General features: G+C 31.6%; 1 protein-coding gene across 7 annotated transcripts in view; it reads left to right on the top strand.

Moving 5' to 3' along the window:
• Nucleotides 1-21,221, top strand: part of LOC129944502 (tubulin polymerization-promoting protein homolog) — a 379,947-nt gene extending 358,726 nt beyond the window's left edge. The window contains exons 1-4 of one of the 7 annotated variants that reach the window (XM_056053971.1): nt 15,642-15,694; nt 19,267-19,654; nt 20,232-20,395; nt 20,919-21,221. In XM_056053971.1, the coding sequence (XP_055909946.1) occupies nt 15,657-15,694; nt 19,267-19,654; nt 20,232-20,395; nt 20,919-20,934 (606 nt within the window). In that variant the 5' untranslated portion in view covers nt 15,642-15,656 and the 3' untranslated portion in view covers nt 20,935-21,221. Of the gene's footprint in view, nt 1-3,380; nt 3,596-13,515; nt 13,625-15,641; nt 15,695-19,120; nt 19,162-19,266; nt 19,655-20,231; nt 20,604-20,915 lie in introns of those variants that run through there. The other 6 variants (XM_056053969.1, XM_056053973.1, XM_056053974.1 and 3 more) reach the window with 6 other exon arrangements.
• The last annotated feature ends 303 nt before the right edge of the window (nt 21,222-21,524 follow it).

The raw sequence follows: 21,524 nt of genomic DNA, 5'->3' as shown, positions 1-21,524 counted from the left end.
TAAAGAATAGGTCACACAACAACTGAAGCCAGCTGACCATTCACAACGTTCGTAGAAACGTCAAATTCGTGCTTAAACAACAAGCAGTGGACGGCGATTTTCGGAATAAAATTTTCTTCAGCCACGAAGCAGCACATTTCTCACTCAGTGAGTATGTTAATAAATTGTAGTATTTGATGTTCTGAAAATCCTCAAGTAATTAAAGATGTCACTGTTTAGTGCATTTTTTTGTCCGGAGGTGTGATTGGACCTTACTTCTTCGAAAACGACGATGGAACGACTGTCACTGTCAATTCGGAGTGTTCGGACATTTTATTGCCTGCTATTGAAGACCATGACTTGGAGAATATGTGGTTTCAACAAGATGGTGAAATATGCCATAACACTTGAATATGGCTTTATTGCAAGAGGCATTTCCTGGCCCCGTAATTTCTCGTCGTGGCGATATCAACAGGCCACCAAGATCATGCGATTTGTCACCGCTGGCTGCATAGGCTACGCAAAAAAACCGTGTTTATGCGGATGAACCTTTAACTCTTGGGCACTTAAGAACTACGATTCGTCAAGTTATGGCTGAGATACCGCTCAATATGTGTCAAAAAGGGGTAAAAAATTACCTTAAAGGAATCGTGGTTGCAGAAATTCGCGTGGTGCTTATTTAAATGAAGTAGTATTTTGCACATAATGCCAACTTTCAAAATATAATAAAAAAGATCAGTTCTTTGGAGCCCTAATAATATCAATTCACAAGAAGGGTGATGTAGAAGACCCTGCAAATTAAAGAGGAATATCGTTTCTGAATGCAGCCTTAAAAATATTCACCGGACAGTTGGGTGCAAGATGAAAACAAGCTTAACGAATTTTAAAAGTGGTTTTCGTAAAGGATATTCCAAAGTGGATAGTATATTTATACTTCGTTCACTTGCGCAGTGAAACTCGAATAAAATAAAAACTGTACGCCTTTTTTGTCGATTTCAAAGCATCTTTTGATTCTATCAATAGAAACGCTTTACTATACAAGCTATTTAACCTAGTAATGTCAACCAATAAGCCGACCTACAGTTTATATGCCGAATCCGAACGGGTAATTTGAGAAAGCACTTTTTCATGACTAGCATTACTCTTGGAGAATTTGTCAATTCCTCGGAAGAGGCAGTACCCGTGAAAAGACTTTAGATGGCATAGGCAGGGATCGAACCCAAGAGCTCTGGCATGACAATGCAACGCACTAACCATCATGCCATGGTAGGCGATAGAACTATAACCGAAACCTAATTTATTTTTTATTTTATGTTCTGTCGAATTAGCCAGTTGCATTCTCCCCTCAAACAATTCAGCCTCAATACTCGTACTTCTAGGAATGCACATCAGTTTAATCTTGAGCTCAATTTCGGACGTAGTGTCAAGTATAGAGATTATTTTTTTAACCGCACATCGAGTATGTGGGATGCTTTACCCAGCTCTGTTTGTCCCTATCATTTTGATATTCAAAACTTTAAGACCAATTTGCATCAGTATCTCCTCTTTAATTCTTCCCTATTTTCCTAAAGCTCACACTGTGTTTAAACTTTAAACATGTTAAGGGTGTTAATAACCTTTTGAGTGCCCATTTATTATTAAAAAAAAAAGAGGCTGGGATGTGACCCACACTGATAACTTCCCATCCCGTCTGTCGATTTGTCTTGCTTAAAAGTTTGTCTATATGTATTCGTATCAATTTTTACCAAATTTGAGTACTATTTTGTTGTAGATTTTATATTTTATGAAAAAAGGGACTGTTGGATTTTTATATAAAAATTAGTGAATATCGAAAACAATATTTTCTGTGAAATAAAATAAGTTTGAAGCCAATATTTCGAATTTTTGAAAAGCTATTTGAGTCGAAAGTAAATTTTTACCAAGTTTTAGTTTTTTTTTTAGAGTTTTATTTTTTGTAAAAAAATTGTCAATTCGATTTTTTTAATAAATTACAGCCAATATCAAAGTTTTGAAAAGATATTTGAGTCGAAAATCAATTTTTAAAAACTTTTGTTAATTTTTTTGGGGTTTTTAATTTTTTGTAAAAAAAACTGTCAATTCGATTTTTCTCAACATTTTTCAGAATTTTGAAAACAATAACTTATAAGATAAAATAAGTTTGAAGCCTAAATTTCATGTTTTTGAAAAGATATTTGAATCGATATTCAATTTTTACCAACTTTGAGTAATGTTGAGTAATGTGTTTTTAGATTTTTATCTTTTATAAAAAAACTGTTCATTCGATTTTTCTCAAAATATTATCAGATTTCAAAAACATTATTCTTCGTTGCACAAAATTGTTTTGGAGATGAAATCATATTTTAGTCGTAAAATTTTGGAGATGACAATTTTTTTTTAGTTTTTTTGATTTATAAAAAAAAACCGTTAAATATATTTTTTTTTTCAAAAATATAATTCTTTGATATCACGTTACAATATATTATATAAAATTTAATTCACGTCGCTAGCGTTTTTGGTTCGTAAGATATTTAGGGTTAACCAAAATTTGCACCTTTTTTTCAGAGCCCTTTCTGCATCTTTCTGCCTTATTATCTGTATAACAACATTTATTTGAAATCGATATATCTTCTGGTTCTTGAGCTATGGACGACGAAAAAAACGTCGCGAACGTACGGACGTACGGACGTACGAACGTATGTACACACGCACGCACAGACATCTTTCTAAAAATCTTTTATTTCGACTCTAGGGACCTTGAAACGTCGAGAAATGTCAAAATTTTCAATTTGACAAATCGGACCCATTACAATAACTTCCTATGGGAAGTTAAAAATGTACGTGTTCTTTTGAAACCCCAAAATGGATAACCCTGTATAACGACGAACCATATCGTTAAAGACTTTAATCGATTGTGAAGCCTTTGAATAGACCTTATCTTTAACGTGATCCCAAAGAAAAAAAGTTCTTACTTGTCAAATGTCAAAACATGCCAACTTCAAAAGTCACAGCTGTCAAATAACAGAGAGTTCAAAATGAAACCTCTTATTCTAACTACGACTTCCCTTGATTAAATACACTTCTAAAAAAAAGTAATTAAATTATTTGATGTAAATTTGTATATTATGTCAGTTGCTTGGATGTAAAATTTTCAAATTAACTAAATGACTCTCAACTTTTACCACCTACTGTTTCCCATTTGACTATTTAACTTTCTTCGCTAAACTTCACACTTCTTGGTGAAAAGCTTTCGATGAAAAACAAAACAAAAAAAAAAAAATTCGCTAGGGATGATATCAGATATCTTGAGCATAAAGCCTCACCCAATCTCACTCAATTCAAATTTACTCAAGTTCAAAAAAAGCTAAACAAAAATTCCAAATTCAAATACTAAAGTGTTTAGTTCGTTGAGAAACAAAAATCGCCACTATTCGTAAATTGTGTCTGAACAAATTTTTTTCGCTTCTCAGTTGGATTCCGTCAACTGTTTAGTTCGTTTTGGTCCAGTGGTTCTAGTGCTTTTGTACTTCGAAATAAGAAAATAAAAATAGATACATTTTTGATTTGGATACATTAAAACAACGTTTGGATAAATCTCCTTGAATCTACAAAACTAAAGGTAAACATGGCGATTTATATTGAATTGAAATTTATTGGAATTGAAGAATTTTTTTCCAACCCCTTCTTAAATAAAGTAACAGTTGAGTGGTTAATAGATACACAGATTTGTTTACAAACAAAACAGGGGTTGCATTTACAGAGAGCAACCGGGGCGTATACGTGATATATTTTTGTGTGCTTCTTTGCAACTTTTGTTCACTTCATTGGATATGGAAATCTTATGTTAACCCAAATGCAATTTCACAATGTCCCCCTTTTGTTCAGATAAAGTTTAGTAATGCGTTTTTTTTTATAAATAAGTTTTCCATGTCATGGCATCGCAGTTTCGTTGCTCCGAGGGCATCTTCTTCCGGATGATGACGATATGGCGGGATGATTAATGAATTATTATCAGAACATGCGCATAGAAAAGTAGACAATAAAGTGAGGCAGACAACTTGCCACTGGCTTTTGCGGGTGTGAATTTATACGTACTCATTTTGTTTTGCTTCCTGATGCAAAGACGCATTTTCATCCATGCGGCTGCTGATGTTGGTGGTGCTTTTGTCAAGTGAAAGTTTGTCTTCCTGCATGCAAAAGTATTCTGAAAGGGAAATCATTTTCCACAAGGATATCTTCTTCCTCCCCGACGAAATTACAACAATACGTTCTAAGTTCATAGAGAAAAGTAGGACGTAGTCCTTGTTTTTGGATTTTAGGTCATGTTTCTCGTTATTCGGCTTCCGGGCTTGTTTCATTTTATTTTTTTTGGAACGGATTGTTGTTTTGTTTTCGACTTTTGAATCAACGAAATGTAGATTTTACTTTTTATAAATGAATAGTTAATTAGCTATACCACACCCATGGGGGGAAAAAGATGCACGCAGAGTGATGATTATTTGGTCACCATAATTAATTATTTTTAAAGCTGATTTGCATAATTAGGAAATGTTTTTAAAGGCCGCAAGCACAATAAATTAGTTTACATTGCAAAACGCATACATAGCTTGTAGTAGCGTTGGACACGTCCAGAGCATTTAAATAGCTCTAGCAGGACCGCCAGAGACTTTATGTATGTATGTACCTGATTAGCAGCATTAATTTCGTTTGGAACTTGTATACAACTCATACGCGACTTCTGGATCGATTGTTGTATTATTCCAAAATTTTGTTTTGCTGGCGCGATAACACATTAATTATAAGTTATGCTGTCATTATTATTTTTATTAAGAAAAAATGAAAATCAAAAAGAACAAAGGTGAGCAGTTCTATGGGATTATGAAGATTCTATTTTCTAGTTCTTGTTTAGAGAACGGCAGGGGGCAAAACTCTGGATATGATGTCATGTTATCTATTTGATGGTGTTGTGAGAGAAAACATTTAAAAACTGGCTCATAAAATTTTAAAAGTTAATTTATTTTTGTTTACAAAAATATTTGTATTACACCCATTTTGAAACTTTCTTCAAAACGTTTGTACTACGTGACTTTTTTGAATAATTATTATTTTATTTTATTATTTTTGGTCAAAAGTGTGGATATAATATTTTATTTTGGTTTTCTTATCACAAAAAGTGCAACTGATAAAAATATATTATTGATTTAGTAAAAAGCGTTAAAAAACACCTGTTTATTTAATCAATACAAAAATTACTTTTCTAAGAAACTCTTATAAAAAAAGCTGATAAATATGAAATCTAATGAGTGATTTACTTAATCGAATAAAAAAACTAAAGATGACATCATTGATCATTTTTATAACGACTTTAAGTTAATTGGCTCTTTTGATTTGTTATTGGTACGGTTAATCAAAATTTTCCGGTTGAAAGAGAGAAGGCAGATTCATAGATAACTATTTCCAATAATGTACATAAATATATTTATAACAAATAAATAAGTATGGATACTTATTTTTGTATTTGACATGAATTGGCATTGACATCGGTTTCAAATAATTGTTTTTAATTGAAATAAAAGCTTATAATGAATTTATCTCCAGCTACACTTCACATGTTTTTATGTGAAATTTGATTCCTGTTACAGCATAAAACTGACCGAACGAACGTAATTGAAATAAAAAAGAGGCTGGGATGCGACCCACACTGATAACTTCCCATCCTGTCTGTCAATTTGTCTTGCTAAAAAGGTTTGTAGGTTTTCGTGCTTTGTTAAAATAGTTGTCAATTTAATTATTCTTACAAATTTAAAAATTAATAACAATATTTTGCATATGATGAAATAGTTTGATTTCAAATTTTTTTTAACGAGATTTTTTAGTCGTTTATCAATTTTTACCGATTTTTACCAATTTTAGTAGCATTTCTTAAAGGTTATTATTAACTTCCCATAGGAAGTCATTGTAATAGGTCCGATTTGTCAAATTGAAAATTTTGACTTTTCGCGATGTTTCAAGGTCCCTAGAGTCGAAATAAAAGATTTTTAGAAAGATGTTTGTGCGTGCGTGTGTACATATGTACGTTCGTACGTTCGCGACGTTTTTTTCGTCGTCCATTTTTTTACAAAAAATAAAAACCTAAAAAAAAAGAATAAAAGTTGGTAAAAATTGATTTCGACTCAAAAATCTTTTCAAAACTTTGAGCTTTAATTTACTTTTATCTTTCAAAAAATATTGTTGTTAACATTTAGTAAAATTTTGAAAAAATTCGAATTGATAGTTTTTGTAAAAAAAAAATAAAAATATTGGCTAAAAAATTATTTTATTTTACAGAAAATATTGTTTTCGATATTCAGTGATTTTTATATAAAAATCCAACAGTCCGTTTTTTCATAAAAAAACAAAATCTACAAAAAATAGTACCTACGAAAATTTGGTAAAATTGATACGAGTACATATAAACAAACTTTGAAGCAAGACAAATCGACAGACGGGATGGGAAGTTATCAGTGTGGGTCGCATCCCAGCCTCTTTTTTAATTTTTAATTCGTGTGACTTTACCGAGCAGCTTATTCTGAAACGTCAAAATCATTGTCCACTAGCTTTGTAGGCGAATTTTTTACACTAAGTCGGAGGGGAAATTTCAACTACTTTTGTAGTTAGATTTAGCCAATTAAAATCCCTTGACTACATAGCCACTAGCTTTGTGAATGCTTCTAATCTTCTTATCTTTCGCATAAAGTAAATATCATGTCGATTAGAAAAATTTACCTTTGTTTTATTTATTTAATTTTAAAGTTTTATAACTCTAAATAACACCTTTTATTAATTTGTCATTTTTTTTTCTAAATAACGTATTTTTGCTAAATTTTGAATAGAAGCTCTAAATCTTAAAATCCTTAGTTTTTCATACATAATCTTATTTAGCAGCCTTAAAATCGTATAACATAATAATATATCAAAAATACTGTTTTTTGGGCTTATAAAGGGTTTTTCAATTGACACGGGTAGATTTTGGCAACCCGATTATTTCAAGTCACGCGGTTGAAAAGCACGTTCAAATTATAAAACTTTATTACCAAAATGAGTGTTCGTTAAAGCAAACGTTGCGCGCATTGCGCCCATTTTAAGGTAGACGGGTTGGCTTTCAGAGTCGACTCTTCAACGTTTTGGTGGCCAAATTTAAGACGACCGGTTCAGTAAACAATCAGCCAACACCCGTACTTTTAACGAACGAAAATCGCCGCGGACCGTGAAAGTGTCGGCTTTTCGCAGACTTTAACTTGGCAAATTTTGCATCGGGACTTGGGCCAGCTGAACCAGGAGCTCAAAGTTCATGACTATGGACAATGCCGATTGTTCGCGGACTGGGAATCTTTGGAAGAGGAATTCAATTTTGGCCGAAAAGCATTTTTGGATGAATGGCTGTGTTAACAAACTAAATTTACGTATATGGGACTACACCAAACCACGCGAGGTTCACCAGGTGATAATGCATCCTCAAATCCCTTTTCTTGTGGATTTTGGGCCGGCCGGCGGCGCGGCAGCGTAATTGGTGCGTACTTTTTTGAAAACGACATTAGTGAGATGGACACCGTCAACAGCGAGCTCTACATAACGATGATAACTAATTTCGTATGGCCCAAATTGAACCATATGGACCTAGACAAAATGTGGTTAAAGCAGGACCGCGTTACGTGCCACACAGCAAACGCAACGATTGATATTTTCATCATCTACCCGCCTTTATTGCAAATCCCTTTATAACCAATAAACGATAAAAGTTAGGAGAATTAGAGTTCTTCTACAAATCGCTATACGAAAGTCTATGATGAACTCCACCTTTTTCGACACTAGAACAATTAGGATTGTTAGTTTAGTTTCAAAACATTATGTTTTTACACTAATACAACACCATCTATTGAGTAATTATGTAATTGCTTTTATGGGTTTAAGTGAGACTTGATACATTACGTTTATATATAACTTGTAATTTGAGTACCTATATTTATGCAGCTATGGATTCCCTTATAAACCTTATGAAGGTACATTACATGCATGCAAAACTATTTTACTATCCCCTTTCTCCTCCACCCACAATAATTCTTTTGTTTTAAATAAATAATCTTCTCATTCAACTTAGCTCCATAAGTTAATTAATTACTCAAATTACTTTACATATTGACATGAGAGGTGCACCCTAAAGCTTATACCTAAACATAAAATAAACATAAGAAAATTACTTTCCTGACTCCATTCCAGACCCAAAACACAGAGTGGAATGGATATAATAACACATAATAATGTGTCTTAAAGGTGATAATTAACTGACATGCAGCAGTTAAACGAAGTTCATAGCTTTATGAACTGGTTAATTTCGTGATGGTTGTTATTCATGTCGAAGGAGATAAGATTATATTAATTACCAAATCATAACCGGATCTGATTTATTTATGATCACGCTATAAATGATACCAAAGATAAAACAAGACTATCAATTTATCGGTTTTTGTTTCATGTTTATTCTTTGAACACGAAGGTCAAGTGATTCTTTTATAAAAAAAAATGCTTTAAAAGTCTTCACAAAAGATATAACAGTTTTTTTTTAATGAAAATGTATTCTTGTGGTTTGAAAAAGAAAAGTGATATAGGGTGCCCCAGCAGAAGCACACATTCTATAATTGCAATAAGCGGAAAACCATCCAGTTTCAAGAATTTGTTCTAAGCACACATACGTATCTTCACTTTAATGAAGAAAAATAGAGTCTAAGAAATGTCCACTTCCACAATTCCTAAATAGTATAACGATGCGATCCTTGAAATTGGTGATCACTTTCTCCTTCTTCGCTTGGCATAATCTGTTGGCTTCAATTTTTGTGTCAATCTTATATAAAAAAGAGGCTAGGATGCGACCCACACTGATAACTTCCCATCCCGTCTGTCGATTTGTCTTGTTTAAAAGTTTGTCTATATAAAAAATTGATACGAGTAGTATCAATTTTTACCAAATTTGCGTACTATTTTTTGTAGATTTTATTTTTTATGAAAAAAACGGACTGTTCGATTTTTTTATAAAAATGACTGAATATCGAAAACAATATTTTCTGTGAAATAAAATAAGTTTGAAGCCAATATTTTTAATTTTTGAAAAGCTATTTGAGTCGAAAGTAAATTTTTACCAAGGTTAAGTATTGTTTTTTTTAGAGTTTTATTTTTTGTAAAAAAACGGGAAATTCGAATTTTTCAAAATTTTATCTAATGTTGAAAACAATATTTCTTATAAGATAAAATTAGTTTGAAGCCTAAATTTCAAGTTTTTGAAAAGATATTTGAGTCGAAAATAAATGTTTTCCAACTTTTATTAATTTTTCTAGGTTTTTATTTATTGTAAGAAAACTGTCATTTCGCTTTTTCTCAACATTTATCAGAATGTTGAAAACAATATTTCTTATAACATTAAATAAGTTTGAAGCCTAACTTTCAAGTTTTTGAAAAGATATTTGAATCGATATTCAATTTTTAACAACTTTGAGTAATGTTTTTTTAGATTTTTATTTTTTATAAAAAAAAACTGTCAATTCGATTTTTCTCAAAATTTTATCAGATGTCAAAAACATTGTTCTTCGTTGCACAAAATTTTTTTGGAGATGAAATCATATTTTAGTCATAAAATTTTGGAGGTGACAATTTTTTTTTCAGTTTTTTTGATTTATAAAAAAACCGTAAAATGGATTTTTTTCAAAAAATATACTTCTTTGATATCACGTTACAATATATTACATAAAATTTAATTCAAGTCTCTAGCGTTTTTGGTTCGTAAGATATTTAAGGTTAACCAAAATGTTACCCTTTTTTTAAACTGCTATGGTAAAAAAACCATCCACGCAATTTTCTTGAGAGCAATTTTTGCATCTTTCTGCCTTATTATCTGTATAACAAAACTTATTTGAAATCGATATCTCTTCTGATTCTTGAGATATGGACGACGAAAAAAACGTCGTGAACCTACGGACGTAGGAACGTACGTACACACGCACGCACAGACATCTTTCTAAAAATCTTTTATTTCGACTCTAGGGACCTTGAAACGTCGAGAAATTTCAAAATTTTCAACTTGACAAATCGGACCCATTACAATAACTTCCTATGGGAAGCTAAAAATCCCGATGTTCTTAAAATGTGCGATTCTGCTGGGACACCCTATAACCCACATTCCAAAAAAAATGCCCTTAATTAAAATGTTCTTATTTGACAGCTGATGATCAGTCAGAGAGTGTTTACTTGCCTTAAGGAACACTAATTTAATCTAAGTGTATACGATTGGTATATCGTACACTATTGACAGAACTGCCAGTGAGCAATTTGCTTACAATTACAATGTCTCACAACCATATAGGTAGTACAATTACCATTTTCAGAAAATTTGTTTGACAATTAAGTGTTTGAAATCTGACAATCAAGTACAGACAAAATAAAGTGCTAAGGCGGTTCGTTTAATTTCATAGTGCTCCAATTTAAGAGCACTACTCTCCCATTATCTTCGGCCAGAAGCATCAAAGAAGATCTAGAAGAGTTATCCATTATGCCAAGGACTGTTCAAATGCGACTGAATGAAATTGGCTTAAGAAACTTTTTTGCGAAAACAAAGCCTTCACTTCGGCCAATTAATTCAAAAAACGGCTAGCTTTTGCATAAAGTTTCTATCAAAGCCATAATCCTTTTGGGAGCACGTAATTTGGTCCGATGAGTCCAAATTTGAATAAAAAAAATGTACAAGCCAGAAAACGAGTTAAGTGAAAACCATCGGAAAGACTGAGCCAAAGGTGTATTCAAAAAACCGTCAAACATGGAGGAGGGTCACTTATGGTCTGGGGATGTTTTTCCTTTAAGGGGGTTGAAAATATTATTAAATTTGACACTAAAATGAAGGGTTCTAGATACGTCAATATTGTCAGAGAAAATCTAACCCAAAGCATACAAGCAGAATTGCAAAATATTTTTTTGCTGAAAGCAATATTGATGTTCTATAATGGCCACCTCAATTCCCAGACCGTAACCCTATTGAGCACCTAAGGTCCATTTTAAATGGCAGGATAACTTTGGATGAGCGTCGCAATTAACTGTTTTCTTAGGAAAGTATCCAAAATGAATAGGATAGAATTTCACCTGATTTAAAAAAAAATCTTGTCTGCAGTATGCCCAAACGTCTTGCTGAAGTTATTCAAAATAAAGGCGAAGCCACTCGTTATTAATTTGTATTTACTTTATCAAACTGTTTTTGAATATTTTAAACTATTTATGTTCATATTTTGAATTTGCACTTTATTTTGTCCTTTCTTTTTTTTTAATATTTCAACATAACCTATCATTTATTAAGATCATGTTGTAAACAAATTTTGGAAGTAAAATTAAATATAATATATGTATTTAAATAAAAGAATTTCAATCCGACTTAAGATTTGGGAAGATTTGGGATTTGCACTTTATTTTCTCCGACAGTGTATATAAGCTGAACATCGTATATTTGACAATGAACTGTCAGCGAACAATGACAGTAAATTCTAAGAGGTTGATGAATTTTCTATCAAGCGTGTAAGCCCACAACTCAGTGGTAGATAATTGTCAGACAGTTTTATGCTGAACGAACGTACCCACAATCTGTAATCATTAACTTACACCAAGGTTTACCGGGAAAAATTCAATAAAGGAGTGATTACTTAGTCAAAATTCGACTAGCTTTGTGAATCCAAAACTACACTGCAGAGCTAATCAATCATGAACTTTGAGAACTTTAAATAATCAATTTTGTTTTTGAATTCAATAAAATCAAATAAAAGTCATAACTTGAGTAATTTATATCTATATTTAAATACTGAACGATACATTTAATTTGGAATTTGTGTGTTGTTACCGATCAGCTGATTGTCATACGTCAAAATCAGTGTCCACTAATATTGTAAACACAAATTTGTAAACTAAGCCGAAAGAGAATTGTCAACTCATTTTGTAATCTAGTTTGATTTAGCTAATCAGAATGACCTGGCTACACAGTCACAAGCTTTTTGAATGCGCCCATTGTCTCGCTCATAACTATAATATTTTTTTTTAATTTTTTTCATATCAAAAGAAATACTCGAATTTTGTTAACATAATAAAAAAAGGTCAGTTACATTTATGTACATATATTTATATTGGTATTCATGCATATGAATGAATCTCAAGAAAATAAGACCTGAACTAAAAGGCTTTAAGCCCCCTTGCTGATTTTGTGATGATCACACAATCAAAATAATAAAAATGTAAGTAGGTGAATTTAACTGCCCCAGCTCGTTAAGAATCCTTGTGTTGTGCGATTTTATTTCTTTTATATGTTGTACCTATCTTTAATTTTATTTTATATTTTTTAAATTATAAAATAAGTAGTAATGGGTAAATTAATTGCAAATGACAACTTTTATGGCTTTTAAAATAAATGTTTATGTTATTTATGTGACAAGGTGCTTACCTCAGTCTATACGTGTCTGATTGGTCTTCTGGGAAGTATGCATGTACTTCTAGAAGATAGTTCCGTTTTATTTAACAAGAATGTAAATCATCTGAAATGTGAGAATTTTACTGTTCTTCATTAAATTTATCAAATGTACCACGACTTTATAGTACGACATACGATTCGAGCACTTTGACACTATTCTTATAGTTACAAGGATATAAACTCACTATGTATATTGCAACACTCGAGATGTCCACTTTTGCAGCCGTATGTAATTTATTTATAATAATACTTTATATTATTTATGAGCCTAAAAAAAGATCTGTTGGAGTTGTAAATGAAAGAAAATCATCAGCACTGCCCAGTCAATATACTAAAATTTTATGTGTCATGAGAATCTTATAATTTTTACATACGGGCTGCTTTTTTTTGGCAACACTGGTTTTGACAGATCTAATACATTTTTTGTTTGCGTCACTGTCAAACATCTTCAGCTTGGTCTATAATGGTGGCATTCAATGGCTGCGTTCAATCTCGAAAGATAGGATATCCGGATACCTTTTTGTTAGTGTTTTACGTGTAAAATAACAGCTCATCAAAAACAGCTGAGATGTCAAAAAAAGAAACGAGAGGTATAAAAGAATTTCTGGGGTATGTAGATGTCTGACAGAACAGCTGATTGTTGAATTTCAAGAAACTTGAAAATTTATTTCAGCTTTGTATTTGTTGGTAAACAAAAAGATACAAAATGTATTAAGGATGTTTTGTATATAATAGACGATGAAGAAGTTATTTGCCTCCGAATTTTAGGAGGTATGTAGTTATGATTTTGCAATTAAATTATTAATCTATAGAATTCCAATTGAGTTAAGAGGAAATTTAACATAGATTACAGATTAAGGATATCTCTTATTTAATTATTTGTTATGCACCTATCAATTCATCATCATCTGACGAATCAGTTGAATTATCCAATGTTTTATCTTACAATAATTTTGACTTTGAATCTTAAAATATGTTTCTCTGCTTTTTGTGAAGAGCTGAAAGTTGTTTTTATTTTTTGATAGCTATCTCAATACAGCTATCCAACTCGTTCAGCAAGGTATCTAAAAATCCAAGTATCCAAGATACCCTATCCAACACGAGATTGAACGAAGCCAATAGGTGAATTTAGAGATACCTTATTGAAAGAGTTAGATACCTAAATTGAGATAGTTGGAAAAAACAAGAACAACTTTCAGTTGGTCATAAAAAGCAGACAAACATTTAGATTTTGAAGTAAAAAATTATTGTTTAATCATCTGTTCTGTCAATTCTTGAATACCTTTGAATTCCTTGACATTCCAACTGTTTGAATAAGCTGTTATTTTATGTACATGTAAAACACTAACTTGGGGTCTCCATTGAACATTTCCAATCACAGGACCATCGGCCTGTCATCAGATAATCCAATAGAAACCAAAAATCCAACATCCAGTCCATGAACTGGTCGCTAGATCAAAATCCTGTCATCAAATTTGAGGTTTGTGTTGTATGCAGTGGTGAGCGTTCATTTTTCACAGTATTTTTAAAATTAAAATTTCATTTCGTTTAAATTGTCGTCGAGTGCCAAAATTCATTATTTCAAAGTTATCTTCACTAGGCACAAAACAGCTTCAGAGTGGTCAACCCACATCCTACGAAAATTCTTATAGTCTGCACCGTCCTCCCATAGTAAGTCCTTGAGTAGGTGTGCCTCCAAATCATGAAGTTCCCTTACTTCGAGTAATGGATTCACCCAAAACCTGTGTTTTCTTTTATCCTCTTGAATAGTACTCGTAAGCTGTTGTAATTCCTCCAACTTCATAACCAGCATTAATTTTTTTAAAGGGCTAAATTTTGTTTACTCAAAGGCTTTTTTTTATATAATCTGTAAATAAAAATAACTACCGACACTAAAGGTGAATCAACAAAAAAGTAAACAACAGATTAACCGTTTCTAATGTCAAATGTGACATTTGAGGTTGCTTATGGCGAGACATAATATGCCCAGTGAAAAAAAAAACAATGGACTGCGGATAAGATTGCGGAAGAGAAGCTAGATTGGATTTTACTCTTGTGAAGCCTCAGGGTATCAAAAAGACATCCGGATACCTTATCGGCCTCAGATTGAATGCAGCATGCATTTAATCAAGAATTGGCAGAAAAACGACCTACCAATCAAAATGCATGCTCGGTTAATTTGTGGTAAATTTAGTCGAACTACTAAGGTGGCTATCCGGTCTATTTTGACTGAATTTCGCAGCAAATTTACATGTTTTGGCGAACTATCAACACAATTACGTAGAGTGCGAACTGAGGTTAATAACACAGCTCTATCGGGCAGTGTTGGTGATGACAGTGAACTATCGATTTGGCGCCGTTCGCAGCATTGGACACCTCCTACTTCACTAAACGAAAATGTCAAACATTTTTATTTTACGAACTTGAGCTTAAGTAATGGTTTTGCTCTTTGTCATTGATCTTTACATTGTAATAAAGTTAGCTAATTCAAAATGGTTACTTTGACTTTTAGTAAATTGCGAAAGCCATTTGACTTTTGAGTTTCTGACATAAGCTAAAGAGATAGTTTTACTATTTTTAAATGATCTTAACATTACACTTAAGTTAAATTAACTAATTCCTAATGGTTACTTTGACTTTTAGTAATTAGCCAAAGCCATTTGACGTTTGAGTTTTAAACAATTCAAATTGATAGGTTTGTTCCCCAGATTTAGGCTTGTTTGGTATGTGTTTCCTTACAAACTGTCACTGAGTATTTTGTTTGATAAAGTTATAAAGTTGAAAGTGTTTTTACTGTTCGAACATAAAGACAAACAATAAAATAGGTTAAATATCATGAAATTCCGAATATTTGTTCGAAGTTTCGTGTTTAAAGCACACAATAATGCATTTTTAATGCATTATCATAAATTTACAAAATAGAATGTAAAAATGACGTAGGCATGAATAATGAATCATCTTAATATGAAACCACATACATTTAAAGTTCATTTCAGTTTTTATTTTATCATAATTCAGAATTACTCATTAATTAAGAATGCTAATTGTATTAAAAAGAATATGATTACGTTTTCCTTAAAGGGAATCAAAGAATTTTTGTATAATGTATTTTTATCGCATTTTAAAGTGTCGCAAATTGTGAATAAAATACAAAATGTCAGTTAACTTCACACATTCCAAGGGGAAGTTTAGGTACTTGTCGTGTTTAATTATTTTTATTATCGTTATCACGCTTAAAAAAATATAAACTTTTACATACGTGTGTATGTACTTGTACACATTTAATTTAAGTGATACAATATTATTATTTTTGAAATCAATAAAATTAGTGACTTAGTGCGAAGGGGTAATCTCAAGGGGAGATATTTGAGATAAAAATATCCGTACTTGATAAAAGTGATGCAGTTGTTAATTAATTGTTTATCATATCATGAAATAATGAATTATTATTATTTATTCTGCGTTACAAATTGTTTAGAAATGTTAAAATTATGTGTTGAACTGTGCTTCAAATAGTATTCCTACTTCAAATTTTGCGGATTTTCTGAGTGCTTGTAATACCTTTCAGCGATATTTATGACAAGTCAAAAGTCAAAATTGCTAAACAAACAAAATCACACTGCATTTTAAATCGTTCCAAGTTTTTATTTTGATATTTTAATTAAAAAAGTGTTTTCTTATAAGATGTTTCACTCCGTTGTTTGGACAGATGTCACTTTTGACATTGTCATATTTTGACACTTTTCAAGAACAAATTACGTCATTACTTAAAATGAGACGACATATTTTTAGCAACGCTTTAAAATATTTAAAATTGCCAAATGTTCAAAAAAACAATCTACATTTTGCAAGAAAACTTTCCTAACCGTGTTATTTCACGAATGGAATCTTGTAAGTTAACACCATATTAGACTTTTTTGCCCTAAAATAGAAGATTAGTTGTATGCTGCACAAACTTTTCAAGGCCGTAAAGATGAAATTCGTGAAGTTACCAAGTACAAGGCTAGACTTCGTAAACATATAATGTAATACTTTTAAAAAAACATAAAAAGAGTATAAAGTATTATCAAGTTTAAGACTTCTGTTTGAAAAGAAAATACTTTTATCTCAAAAGGATCAAAGTTTTTTCTTTGTCCTCAAAACTTCAACGTATGCTGTTCCAAACATACATATGTACGCTATAGAAGAACTTTTCTCCCATTTTGTATGTCGAATGATAAACATAACAATGCAAGTTTTATTTACATTAAATATCATTCAACACACAAAAACCTTGACCTACCTAAAGTGTGTTACATTCCGATGTACAGGAAAACATCTGAAATTTTATTTTAGACAACATCATAATACTGCATTAAAAAAGAATTTTAGAAATTGAGTTCACAATGAAAGGTTTTACATGCTTCAATAACAGGGAACAATTGAAATAAGGTACACGACTGGATTGCAGACACTTTTGGTTCAAGGATACAATTTAGTAAATAAAATTTTTGTTTTTGACGGTGTTCATATTATACTCATATATGTATACAAATCTGGAACTTATAGGACATACATACAACGACTTATAGTAAACCTCACAAGTTCAATTGCACTTGCTTATGCTTAGGTATGTTCTCGTATCTTATCGATTTTATAGCATGATAGGAGTACAGAGCTTTAAAAAACAAGTAGACATTTTTAAGATTCGTTAATTTAAAATAAAAATATAAACCATTTAAAATTCAAATTATTATATAGGATCATTCATTTTGTGGTTTTAAGTTTGTAGGGCCTTTCATTTGACATATGTCAAACGCAACTGTCGTTTAAAGTGTCAAAATATTGGTTGAATGGCTTCGTTCAATCTGGTGTTGGATAGGGTATATTATGGCGTTTTTCTTTTTTAGTTCAGAGCTGAGCACTAAGCAGACTCTATCCTAACTAAAACTATCTTAGCTATTTACCTCCTTTATCTTACCTAGATATTTACCTCCTATATCTTACCTAGATAAAGGAGGTAAATAGCGTCTTCATCGTCTACTATTTACAGAACATCCTTAAATACAACTTCAACTAACATTTTGTATCTTTTTGCTAACCAACAAATACAAAAAGTTGAAATCAATTTTCAAGTTTCTTGAAATTCAACCATGTGTTGAATCAGCTGTTCTGTTAGATACCTACATACCCCTGAAATTCTTGGATACCTTTGGATTCCTTTTTTGAAATCTCAGCTTTTTTGATCAGCTGTTATTTTACACCTAAAACACTAACAAAAAGGTATCCGCATACCCTATGTGTCTGAGATTGAAAGCAACCAATTACGATAAAAGGCAGTTTAACAATGATTTTCCGATGTTCACAACAATTAAAACTGCAATAGATACACCTTCTTTTTGGTGATTTAAGGTTATCCCCGACTTCGACTCTGAGTGTGTTTGATTTTGCTTTTTCTTTCAAAACCGCAACACGTATAACCCTTTTCACACCAAATTCAAAACCGAGTTTTTGGCAAAAAGTTTTCGAAACCCCGAAAATCGTTCACACCGAACATTAACACGTTTTCATTTGACATTTAAATTTGTTTTTTCAACTTCTGTCAAATCTTGTATTAATACAAAAATTTGCTTCTTCTCCAATTATTTGTGAATTTATTTTGAATTCTAACTTTCTAACCAATTCAAATTAAACCCCAGAACTTTCGATGTACTCTGCAATGAACTAAAGGATCTGAAAATGCGATCAGTAAAGCTGTTATGATAGGCTGCAATTTCTCCATGACTATCTCTTTGGTTTCTTGCTTTGAGGACTCGCCTGGCTTGTCCAAAGGATTGAGGATCTTATTGATGTTATCATCTCTGCCCATCAATGGGCGATAGCCCACTGTTGTGGTTTTATTTACTGGAACAAAACTATCCCACATTGTTTACTGTTTTGGCGCAAATGTTCCTAGCCCGCTGCGACATATTCTCCACCAGAGATTTTCGTTCATACTTATTCTACTCCACAAATGAAATTATTGCCTTTCTCATATCTCCCAAACCCTTGTAGTTGAACAGAGTTCCCGGAAAGCCTTTCTCCAGGAAGTAAGCCAAAGCGTCGAACATAATTGTGGCGACGAGTTCGAAGACGCATCCCTTGGAAACGTTATTACGAACCATGAGCAATTCTTCCTCGTCCTTGTAAGGAAATTGTATATAAAATATTACTTACCATGACCAAATTTATTTTAAAAATGAAATATTTGTTTTGACAGGAGCCATCAGCTGTTTTGTTGACATTAGTTTGAGCACTGAATGTTTCGAAAGGTTTGTTTGTTTAGTTCAACTTTGAATTGCTACTAGTTTTCGAGAGATTTTATATAAAACTTGTGGCTTACGAAAACATTTGGTTTACCAAAAATGTATGGGATAACTTGAGTTTTTGATGTAGGTTTTCGGCCAAAACCGATAATTTTGCAAAAACCGGGTTTTGGACTTGGTGTGAAAAGCCCCTAAATCCTGTGATATTGATATCGAGAATTATTTAGCAATTTTTATAAAATATTTGAAAAAATTCAATTGAATTTTAATGTTTCAGATTTAATTAGTCAATTAGAATAGGAATTGTCAAGAAATTGAATATAGGTGTCTTAGTAAACTTAAGCTTAACATGTGTTCACACGCTGTTATATACAGGTGAGATTATATAAGAACCTGTTTAATAATTGAAATAAATAATTTTCTATTGAAAGCAATCAAGACTTAACGAAATAATCACACATATTTCTATTTTTTCTTTAGATCAATTATGGCCGAAAATACTGAAAGCAACGGCTCACCAAAGCCTCCAGTTGAAGAAGTTGCCCAATTGGCAATCGAAGATCCAAAACCTGCAGCTTCCCTTCGAGATAGTTTTAAGGCTTTTTCAAAGTTTGGTGATACCAAATCCGATGGCAAATCAATAACACTTTCACAATCTGACAAATGGATGAAACAAGCTAAAGTTATCGATAAAAAAATTACCACAACCGATACTGGTATTCATTTCAAGAAATTCAAAGCAATGAAAATCTCCTACGATGACTACAACAAATTCCTGGATGATTTAGCTAAAGCCAAGAAAGTCGATCTAGATGAAATCAAAAAGAAACTAGCTGAGTGTGGTGCACCTGGTGTTTCACAAGTTTCTGTAAATTTAAATGAATAAGATTGGGTAGGTTCAGACAACATAAGGGACTTGAAAATAAGGCAAGCTTCTAGTATCTGATTGGCCAGCTGTCAAAACATTTCCTTCCAATTAAGGCAAGTTGACTGAAAAGTTATGAAAATTCTCCCTGACTATCAAGTGAAGTCTACTTATGTCAAGATGACAGTTGATCAGGATTTTTCATTCAACTGGAAGCTGAACTTTATTACTTATCATTTATTTTTTCTGCACAATTCCATTTAATGTTTTGTGTAAAAGGGTTCCTGTCAAATTTGAAAATATATTTCTTTATTTCTTTACAATACAAAATACAAATCGTGACGGACTTTTAGCTTGCCTGAGGCGGGTTTTGTAGACAATAATTTAGTTGGTAGTTTTTGTACGATGAACTGAAGACAGTGGTTAGTGAAGTAAAGGTTCGAGTTTGAAGTTTATGACACTTGAAAAACTAACTAGTTACTAGAATGCAGTTGACTGCAAACGAAGTCCCTTATGTCGTCTGAACCTGACCATTATATTAAGAGTATTGGAAATTTATAACATTTTTGATTTTTTAAAGGCTGGAAAAGCAGCTGCCACAGTTGGACGTTTAACTGACACCTCAAAGTATACCGGCTCTCATAAGGAACGCTTCGACGATTCAGGCAAAGGCAAAGGTATTGCTGGACGCAAGAATCTGGTGGATGATTCGGGATATGTATCTGGATATCAACACAAGGACACGTACGATAAAAGCCATTAAAAAAACACAGCTTTTTTCTTGTTATTAAATTGTTTTTATTTGCTTAATTAAGAGGAGGTATTTTCGTCACCCTTTACACTCTTTTCCTTAAAAAAAAACAACAACCAAACAATCTTATCACCAACTACTTATGTAAAATAATATTTAATTTATATATAGAAATATATTTGTGATATTAATTTTCTTAAATTATCTTTACTTTCATTTCTGTCTTCTTTTTATCTAAATGAGCAACAACAAACAAAATGTACAAATAATTAAAAAATATTAATTAATTTGTTGCTTTATTTTCTTCTTACTTTTCATTTTATTCTTTTTAGGTGTTAGGTGTGATTTCTTTAGCTTTGTTTCGCTTATATCTTAGTCCTTTCTTTATCATAGAAATAAAAAAAATATAATCTTACATAAGAATTTTTATACATAATATTTATGTTTTATATAAATGTCTTCCCTTTGATATACGCATGATTTCATATCAACTTTAAATCCATATTATTCCAGCAGCTCGACCAACAATTAGACGTACAAAAAACCTATATAAATAAATTTAAAAAGTGTTCATCCCGCCAGAGAAGAGTTTTTAACATGCTTAACTATAAACAATCACAAAATATATGAAATATATTTATAAATTTAAACAAAATAAAAAGAAAACAAAAAACATTTTTTAACATTAAATGCAACAATGCAGTACACGAAAACGAAATGTATCTTAAATATATGCAGCTTACTAAAATAATTTCAAACTCTCAAGAATACGAAATATTTTTTGTCTTTTATGATAAAATAAAGAAATCTTAAACGAAACGTTGTTTTATTAAAAAAAATGAACAAACATTTTGTTTGTTATAGACAAGAGTGTATACAAAGTCATTGGACTAATCTTTTAAAGAGGGTTTATTTATCTACATTTTGAGAAGCTTAGTGCGTTTGTGTTTCGCAGTCTGCAATAAATGACTGTTCTGAAATATTAAATTAACGTCAAAATCATAAATTGTTCAAAAAACTTTAGAATTGTCAGAAAAAAGTGGTTTAAAAAAGACATGAGTTATAAGGTGAAACAAATAATCCAGCGTTCCTTACAATATGCACACGAATTTAGCACATTGA

Source organism: Eupeodes corollae, chromosome 2 (assembly GCF_945859685.1).
Source record: "Eupeodes corollae chromosome 2, idEupCoro1.1, whole genome shotgun sequence".
Classification (NCBI taxonomy): domain Eukaryota; kingdom Metazoa; phylum Arthropoda; class Insecta; order Diptera; family Syrphidae; genus Eupeodes; species Eupeodes corollae.
This window is presented reverse-complemented; position numbering and strand designations above follow the sequence as displayed.